Here is a 10,155-nt window from a genome sequence, read left to right as displayed (position 1 = left end):
CTAAGAAATGTAGCTATAACTAAAGGAGATAGAGATGAAGGAGTTTGTTATAGTGATTTTGTGTCCAACTAAAGCAAAGTGGAGGAAGTCTACCCCTACCGGCTTTAGTTTAAAAGATTTTATGAAAAAGTGAGCTAGTTCAGAGGTATTTAAATATGTTTAATAGTAGACATAAGTAAGGGAAAATAGGTTGTTCCAAATCCTGACATTCAAAAACAAAAAAAAAAAACAAAACATCAGGATGAAACAAAATAACAGAACATTAGAAATGGTTGTGTACTTGGAGATCAAGTTCAGCATCTTAATTTCAGAGATGAAGAAATGGATGTCTATAACAGCATAGTCAGGTTGAGATCTTCTAAGCCCTGGTTTGTTTTTTGTCTGGTAGATTTTAGTAAAAGTCAGTAAGAAATACAGGCTTATAGAAATTGACTTGAGATTGATTGTTAGGGGAACTCTGATACATGAGATAGAGTAGTGGTTCTCCAAGTGTGGCTCCTCGACAAGTAGCATTAGCATCACCTGGAAACTTACTAGAAGTGAAAATTTTCAGTCCCACCCCAGACCATCAAGATTAGGAACTATGGGCATAGCATCTAACACTCAGTGCTTAATAAGCTCTCCAGGTGATTCTGATGTATGCTCAAAGTTGATAACCACTGGGACAGAATTTTTAATAGCTAGAGAAAATATCTCTACATTAACTTGCAGTGTTTTAAGGAGGAATAAAAATTGTGACCAAAAATCAAGTAAGCAGAGAAAACCTCTGAGAGCAGTTGTGAGAGTCCAATAGTGTGTTGCTAGTGTGGGGAAAAAAAACAACATATGAACCTTGGGATCCCCAAAATAAGCAAAGGAAAAAGTCAAGCTGAGAATTATAATACATCAGACAAACCTGCCTCCCATTTTATTCCTAAATAAGACAGCTACAAAGAGTTTTAAAAGTTATGTATCTCCCTCATATTTTGCCCACAAGAAAATTCCTTGTGGGCCTCAAGATCTTTACCCTGAAACAGTTCTGCTGAATTTCACCCTGGCAATGTAAACTGAAAGCTTATCCTCACAGGTTTCAGACAGAATGTCATCCTTCTGCTCACCTGAGACAAATGCCTGATTGCTTCCTCTGCCCTACTGTTTATATAAAAATGGAGATTCACTGAGCCAGATTAAATTGTGTATTCAATGAAAGGCTGATTAAGGACCCAAAAGACTGCAACCTTTGTCTCTTGTCTACCTATGACCTGGAGGCCCCTTGCTTCAAGTTGTCCTGCCTTTCTGGACTGAACCAATGTACATCTTATGCATATTGATTGATGTCTCATGTCTCCCTAAAATGTATGAAAGCAAGCTGTACCCTCACCACTTTTGGGCACATGTCGTAAGGACCTTCTGAGGCTGTGTCACAAGCGTGTCGTTAACCTAGGCAAAATAAACTTTCTAAATTGATTGAGATATGTTCTCAGATACTTTTGGGTTCATACTAGTTATTACTGGAAACAGTGAAGAAGGCTTTAAAAATAAAACTGATCAAGTTTAGGTGAGATTAAATGAAAGCTCTAGAATAAAGTTGTGAACTCCAAAAATCTGAGACAGGTCTCAGTTAATTTAGAAAGAATGTCACTTTCTGACAGGCCCAGGAGCCCCAAGTTTATGTTGGAACCTCAAAGAGGAATTCATCCAGCTCATAGGTATTTGATGGTACAAATCCATGGCTGGGCTTGGCTTTAAAAAAATTTTATCTGAGATTCCTTCTATGAAACAAAGTTCCATCAAAGCCAATTTAAAAGCCTACGTAAAAACAAATAATTATTCTTGCTGCACTGTATATAAATAATCAGAACAAGTATAATAAAGCAAACTCAGTTCTACCATGATTTGTCTTTAATAAAAATGGGAAACTGGAGAAAAATTATGTTTCAAAAACTACAGTACACCTGTTGTAGATTCTAGTCTTGCTTAATGTTTTTCAACTTTTATTATTTTCTACAGTTTGGACAGATTTTTCTATTTTTCAGGCTACAAGACTACAAAATAATGTTTTCAATTTTTTTCCTTCTTTCTCCCCATTTTTCCTAATTTGCAGTCACTGCAAACTAAGCTGTGCTTTCGTAAAGCCCTGCAAAGTGAAGCTAGACAACTTAAACTTCAGAAGAAAATAACAACAACCTACTTACAAACATAAGCCACTTTCATACCTGCCTACAGATGTATGGACTTCAGAGTAATGTGGCCTATATAGATTTTCCAGGATTGTTCTTTTGTTTATTGTTTTTCTGCCTTCCTCCCCTTATTTTATCTTCATAGGACATGAGACTTCACAAACCTGCTAAAAATGAGCTTTCCTAATAACTCAGGATCTACTCATCTAGGAATAAACCATCCTAGCCATGAGAGATCAGAGGAAACCGGAGACCAGAAACTAGTTTTCTTCTAAAATGTTTTCTCCAAAAGATTTTAAAAATGAAAGGGGCGAAATGTGAAAGGAAAATAAATCTTGGGGCCTGCAAATCACTAAACTAAAGGGAAAAGTCAAGGTGGGAACTGCTTAGAAACAACCTGCCTCCCGTTCTATTCAGTCACCCCTCTGCTTACAGAGATAAATGCATATCCGATTGCCTCCTCTGGAGAACCCTTTGGAGATGCCAATCAGAAATGCATTTATTTCAGTGAGCACAGGGGTGACTGAACAGAATGGGAGGCAGGTTGGTCCTAAGCACTTCCCAACTTGACTTTTCCCTTTAGCTTAGTGATTTAGGGGCCCCAAGATTTATTTTCGTTTCACAAGGTTAACAGTTAACTCTGGATTATCTATGCTTGTAAAGGGAGAAAGCAGGTGACAATCTCATGTCATTTTTTATTTGGCTTTGCAGTAGAATTTGATTTTTTTTTCAGGACTTATCTTTGTTTATGGTAATACAAACATTTAAAGTGGAACTAGTAGACCACTAGATTAGCTGTGTGTGCTCACGTATGTCATGTCATCACTTTGGGCTTCTACTTTCTCATCTGTAAAATTAGTTGGCTCACCTCAAGATTATTTTTAGCCACTATAAATCCATGAACATTGGCTTGCCCGAAATGCTTCACTCCAAGAACAAGTCTAGTCATTTAAATATCTTAGTATCATTATTGGTATCTTAATTTGCCTGGTAACTTTGGTTAAGTTAGTGATCAACATTTGGGGTCCACAAATGTGTTACTTCCTTTGCATTAATTAGGTACTGTAAAGAGTGTGAAACAAAAATAAAAACTTGGGACCCAATTCACTATGCCAAAAGGAAAAAAGTAAGCTGAAAGCTGAGTCATCCAAGAAACTGCCCTTCCTTTGTTCCTAAGCAGACAGCTACAGATAAAACGTTAAACATCTCCACAGGTAGCTACTCTATGTTCACCTTATCTTACGTAAAATGTGAATTTACTGAGCGTCAGACAATACACTGACTATTCCTTTACCTGCTCCTTTTCTTTTGCAACATGTGGATTCAGTAATGTGACCATATCCTCCCTCCTTCCCCTCCAGCCTACCTTTCCGCATTAAATATTGAAGCTCTCAAAATCATCTTTGGAAAAGGCACACCGACCTGTCTCCCGGGTATGTCCTTAATTTTGACAAAATAAACTTCTAAATTTATTGAGACCTATCTCAAATGTTTTATGGTTTACAAGAGTTAAATCTATGTTTGGTTTTCAGTGTAGACCCAAGCCCAAGTTTATTTAGTGGCTTCTGCTCCCTCCTGCCCTAAACACACACACACCAAAAAATGCTGGAGGAAGCTTGCAAACATAACATGAGATGAAAATAAAACAGGTGGCCGGGCGCGGTGGCTCAAGCCTGTAATCCCAGCACTTTGGGAGGCCGAGACGGGCGGATCATGAGGTCAGGAGATCAAGACCATCCTGGCTAACACGGTGAAACCCCGTCTCTACTAAAAAATACAAAAATCTAGCCAGGCGAGGTGGCGGGCGCCTGTAGTCCCAGCTACTCGGGAGGCTGAGGCAGGAGCATGGCGGGAACCCGGGAGGCGGAGCTTGCAGTGAGCTGAGATCCGGCCACTGCACTCCAGCCTGGGCGACAGAGCGAGACTCCGCCTTAAAAAAAAAAAAAAAAAAAAAAGAAAAGAAAACAGGTAAGAATTTGGAGAGGAAAAAATGGCTCTATTTACACTTTTAGTTGAGAAATGCGCGCTGTGCTGGGTTGGGCTGCAATTCCCACAACCTGAGCCACAAAATCTGGATAAAATCACAGAGAATCACGTGGCCAATGAAAGTAACAAAAATCCGTTCATCTGAATACAGGTCTAACATTTTTCAGTAGGTTAAATAACTAAAACCTCCCAGGCCTGGCCAGACCGAAGACGGCTACCTTCCCAGCAAAATGTCCATCCAAGAGGGGCCTGCAGGTCTGACTTCCGTAAGGCTTTGGGTCAGCCTTGTGGCTACAGCCAAGGCTGGGATCCTAAGCAACATACTTGGGTCTAAAGAGCACTTTAGAACTCGTACCTTAAGAGTCCTTCTCCCAGGCCAAGGGCTCTGGCAACCCAGCCTAAAGAGGTAAATGGGTAACTTGGGGTCAGGCTTTCCTTTTCCTTCGGATCTCCTCGCCTCGCCCTTAATTTCGGGTAAGCCTCCCAGGCCGCAGTGGGCGTTACCTCCATTCTGGGAGCCAGCGTTTCCCTGTCGCCGCTCCCAGCTCCAGCATTTGGTCCGCGGGTGGTGCTGTGGCTGTTGCAAGGATTTGTGGATGGGAGCGCAGCGGGAGACTGCCGGGCTTCTGCGTGGTTGCTGGGCTTTCCTTAGCCTGATGAACCAGGATTGGTCCGTGGGGCGACGCTAGACCCTCACCTGAAGCCCATTTCTGTTCTGCAAAAAGCCGATTCACGCCAGTCTGCTACTCCAGTCACCGTTAGGAAAAAGTTGCTGGCCAGGTGCAGTGGGTAATACCAACACTTTGGGAGGCTGAGGCGGGTCAATCGCTTGAGGTCAGGACCTCCAGACCAGCCTGGCCAACATGATGAAATCCCGTCTCTACTAAAAATACAAAATTTAGCTGGACATGGTGGCAGACGCCTGTAATCCCAGCTACTTGGGGGAGGCTGAGGCAGGAGAATCGTCTGAACTGGGGAGGCGCCCCACTGCACTCTAGCTTGGGCGACAAAGCCAGACTTGTCTCAAAAAAAAGTTGGAGCCTTAAGTTGATTTACTCCAGCATTCGTTAAAGTGGTGTCAGGGAGTGTTTTATACTGTTAACTACCTACGCTTAGTTGACCAAATAACTCTTCAGGGCCCATTTCTCATGGCAGGCAGTATAATGGTGGTTAAGAACAGGAGCTCTGGCATTAGAATCTCAACAGTAACCACAAGTTTAAATTCGTTGTGAACATTAAATGAGGTAACCCAAGGTAACTGCTTAGCCTGTCTAGCAAGTAAGTGGTAAATACCTACTGCCATTCCTACCAACCTTTGACACAACTCATAACTGGTAAGAAAAAATGAGTTTCTTCATCTACAAGATAGTTGTAGGACCAATACAGACTATATTGGCTAAAAAGTAAGTCTACAGTTTTACTTAGCGTTGAGTGCAAATGATGCAAATTTCATCTTTGATAGCTTCTGTGAGCCTCTCTTCCCTCAGTTTACCCAGTTAATTTAAAAGAATTACTCCCAGAAAGCCCTCCCAGAGCAGGGCCCCACATTTATAAAAGGGGTAATGGAGAGTCAAGGGAAGCATTATTTTGGTTCATGCAAAACAGGATGATGTTGGCAGATAAAAGGCAGAATCCAGGTTTCACAATGTGTAACTAACACAAGGATCTTGGGAATTTAAAGATGATCTTTGAGAGTTATGGGAGATGGTGTGAGTGTGGAGATACTGTATCCAGTATATCTTACTTTACGCAACAAATACGTTCATTAAAAATCATGTTTCAACTTTTTGTAAAGGTATTTTGGTGCACTGTGGGGCCTGGTTTTTGAAGGGGCATATGTACAGTAATTTTCACCTAATGGCCCGGGGCGGTGGCTCATACCTGTAATCCCAGCACTTTGGGAGGCCGAGGTGGATGGATCACCTAAGATCAGGAGTTTGAGACCAGCCTGGACAACGTGGTGAAACCCCATCTCTACTAAAAACACAAAAATTAGCCAGGTGTGGGGTGGGCAGCCGTAATCCCAGTTACTTGGGAGGCTGAGGCAGGAGAATCGCTTGAACCTGGGAGGTGGAGGTTGCAGTGAAACGAGATCATGCCACTGCACTCCAGCCTGGGTGACAAGAGCGAGAGTCTCCAAAAAAAAAAAAAAAAATTCACCTCAGTTTTCTGTTAAAAATCTAGTTCTTCCCATGTTCTCTGATAGAAGTTGACCCCCAAATCCAATAATTACTATATAATGAAGAGATAGCAACATCTAATCTGTTACCCCCTAAATTGAGGTTAATGGAAGAATTTCTGGTTTTCTTCTTCCTCTGAATTTCACTTTCTCATTTTCTCCCACTGTGTCTCTCCATCACACTTTAAAAAATATTGACACTGTTTGTCAGATATGCTAGTATGTGTGATGTTTGATTTCTCCCTGCACAGAGAGGACCTAGTAAATAACCACCCAACAATACTACCTATTTTCCAACTTTGAGCCTACAACTCATAATTATGATGACGGCTGGTTCTTGAGAATAAAATGAATAGTCTATATTAGTTTATTTACGTTATCTACAATACATGGAACTTTTTTCAATATACAAACAAGTCAGTGAATCCTCATTTAAAAAATAACCATATGACACATAATACAAAGATAATTTAAAACTGGACTCATGCTGTTTTATGACAGAACCAATTTCAATGGTAACTAATCTTCTTAAACATTATTTAATCATGTAGTTTCTGGAAGATAGGTTAAATGATGAAAAAATGGGCGACCATGAACACACCCTTTAATTTCATTTCCAAACTGGTGCTTCATTCTGTAGATAATGTCTTGGATGTCCTCTTTTGATAAGTACATGGGTAACTGTCTGGATAGACGCACTGCTTCTCCCTGTCCAAAGGGAAAATCACACATTTTACCATGATATACCCTGAAGCAGAAAACATGTTATCCTGGCAAAAAGGATAACAGAATATTGATTATTTTCATCTTATTATGAATTCACTCAACAAATATTTATTAAGTATCAACTACGTTGTCAGCTCTAGGGATGTAGTGGTGAACCAAAAACCAAGACCCTTGCTCTTGTGCAATTTACATTTTAGTGCAGAGAAACAGAAAACAGACAAAAGACAGAACATTTTAGTCAATAAATAATGCACAAAATTAAACTGGGCCACATGATAGAGTGATTGTAGAGCTGGAAAAAGATTACTTGAGGAGATAGCTTTAAGCTTGAATTTAAAAAAGGAACGAGGCTAGGCGCGGTGGCTCAGGCCTGTAATCTCAACACTTTGGGAGATGAAGGCAGGAGAACTGCTTGCAGCCCGGAGTTCGAGACCAGCCTGGGCAACACTGAGACCCAGTCTCTACGAAAAAAAAAGCTGGGCATGGTGGGGCATGCTTGTAGTCCCAACTACATGGGAGGCTGAGGCAGGAGGATCACTTGAGCCTGAAGGTCAAGACTGCAGTGAGCTGTCATCATGCCACTGCACTCCAGCTTTTGAGCGAGACCTTGTCTCAAATAAACAAAAATAAATAAGAAACCTTAATGGGAAGATCATGGGGAAAGAAAACCATCTCAGGCAGACAGAAGAGAAACTGAATGTTCAATGTGGGTGCAGCATAGTTGTTCAAAAGAGAGGAACAGGAAAAGGAAATTAGGCACCCTCTAGGACAGGGTGAGGAATTCGTGTTTTGATTTACACTTGGACAAATTCTACTGAGCATTGAGTCACAAAACTGTCCTGGCTGGATTCAATACAAATGTTTACTCTTACGAGCCCTCAATGACACCTGGAAATCTTATTCCTGTTTATTTAACCTTCTCTTACAGTACCTACAGCTCTTATTTTCAGATCTTTGTTACTGTACTAAAATTACCAACGCTTTCCAGCAACCCCTGCACTCTCAGCAGGTAACTTCTACTCTTTCGCCACATATATCAACATGACTTCTCTCAAGTTCACCTAAAATTTTATAGGTTCTAATGATTAAGAAAAAAGTTTTTAAAAGTTTACATAAAAATTATTTTCATTTTTCACCTTTTCCATTTTCTGCTCTTGATTCAGGCAGCTTCTTCTTTCTAAACCTTATATTCATATCCTATCTTCTCTCTTGCCTTTTTGGGAACATTTCCTCTGCAATTTTTTTTTTTTTTTGAGACAGAGTCTTGCTCTATTGCCCAGGCTGGAGTGCAGTGTGCATCCTCAGCTCACTGCAACTTCCACTTCCCGGTTTCAAGCAATTCTCCTGCCTCACTCAGCCTCCTGAGTACCTGGGATTATGGGTGTGCACCACCACGCCTGGCTAATTTTTGTATTTTTGGTAGAGACGGGGTTTCACCATGTTGGCCAGGCTAGTCTCAAACTCCTGACTTCAGGTGATTCACCCACCTCAGCCTCCCAAAGTGCTGGGATTACAGGCATGAGCCACTGCGCCTGGCCTCCTCTGCAATCTTTTATTGTCAGTCTTCCACCAATTCAACACAAACATGCAAAATATACTCTTTCCTTCCTTTCACTATTCACTATCACATGACTTGCTGCCTACTTTTCCACTACTACACTCTTTAACCACTGGCAAATGTCGTCTATTCCTGCTACAGCAGACCCTTGAACAATACTGGTTTTTAACTGGGTGGGGGTCCACTTATACATGGATTTTTTTCCAACCCCAACTGTGATAGAAAATACAGTATCATGGGATGCAAAATCCATATATACGGAGGGCCAACTTTTCATATATGTGGGTTCTGGAGGGCTGACTGCGGGAGTTAAGCAAGCTTGGATTTTAGTATCCACAGGCAGTGCTGGAACCAATCCACTGAGTATACAGAAGGGCAATTGTACTTTGCCATTACGATTCTCTTCAAGGTTACTACTGTCATCTAGCAGCCATATCTGATGTATCTTCTAGCAATTATTTCCCTATACAGAATGTGATACTACTTATGCTTAAACTTCCTTCCTTCCTTGACTTTTACATCCACCCCTCTCTTGGTTCTTCTTTTACTTTCCTATCTTCGTCTCTGATTCATCTTACTGACCTTAAATAGAAGGAAGCATCCTTGTGGTTTAAGTTCTCTCCTTTTTTTTTCTAGGCCATTTTTCTTAACACTTATACCACTATTACCTTAACATACTGAAAGGTAAACTATTAGCAAAAAATTATTTAAAACCAGTCCCAATTACTTTTTTTCTGTTATTTCTGAAATTTTATTTCTCCCCACATTGTTCTTCCGACCCACAACTCCCTCAACTTTTAAGTTCATACTAACTCTTTCACAAGAAAATATTCCCTTGAAGTCTCTAGAAACTATCAATGTTAAGCTACCTGCACAATAGGCTGGGACTTTCCACATAACAAAGCTCCTAAAGGATTCACAGAACATTACTGAATATGTTCTTCGGAAGGGGTAACAAGCAGACTGTCTTGTTAAGGAAGTCCGACCTTCAGAATACAGCAGGCACACTACCAACTGTAAACAAAAATGGCTCACTTTTAAAAAGGGAGAAAAACTTCATTAGAGTTCAGGTTTGTTTTTTAAATAATACTAGCCAATCTTGTGGGATATCTAGAACAAGATATATAGATGGAAACACTATTGTTTTCCTTCTACTATCTTATACTTGGACATTTTAATGTTTATAACCTTATTTAATCCTTTTTTTTTTTTTAACCCACTGTTACATTTCTCTTTTGTGGTGAATACTGTCACAAAAATGAAAATTTCCACTTATTCAAAGATTCATATCTTTCACTTCCCTTCCCTTCTACTGCTCTTGATGAGATCAGGACTTAGAATTATATTACAATACTTTTTAGACAAGTATGTGATATAAAGGTAGAATTATTTTAAATCCCTTCTAAGAGGATTATTTATGAAATGTTTTTTAAAACAGAACTTCACTGCAGAATATCTCATTTATAAAGTCTTTCTTCAATACGTACCCAAGAAAATGTTATGGTAAGAATCCATGATAGAGTTTATTACAGTCAGTCTATGATGTG

At 40.2% G+C, this 10,155-nt stretch overlaps 1 protein-coding gene across 3 annotated transcripts in view; it reads right to left on the bottom strand.

The window, feature by feature from the left end:
* Positions 1–6,675: 6,675 nt before the first annotated feature.
* Positions 6,676–10,155, bottom strand: part of PMS1 (PMS1 homolog 1, mismatch repair system component) — a 90,556-nt gene continuing 87,076 nt past the window's right edge. For all 3 annotated transcript variants that reach the window (XM_007965626.3, XM_007965628.3, XM_007965627.3), the window contains one exon: positions 6,676–7,032. In XM_007965626.3, coding sequence (XP_007963817.3) covers positions 6,868–7,032 — 165 coding nt within the window. In that variant the 3' untranslated portion in view covers positions 6,676–6,867. The remainder of the gene's footprint in view (positions 7,033–10,155) is intronic.

This window comes from Chlorocebus sabaeus, chromosome 10, assembly GCF_047675955.1.
Source record: "Chlorocebus sabaeus isolate Y175 chromosome 10, mChlSab1.0.hap1, whole genome shotgun sequence".
Lineage (NCBI taxonomy): Eukaryota > Metazoa > Chordata > Mammalia > Primates > Cercopithecidae > Chlorocebus > Chlorocebus sabaeus.
This window is presented reverse-complemented; position numbering and strand designations above follow the sequence as displayed.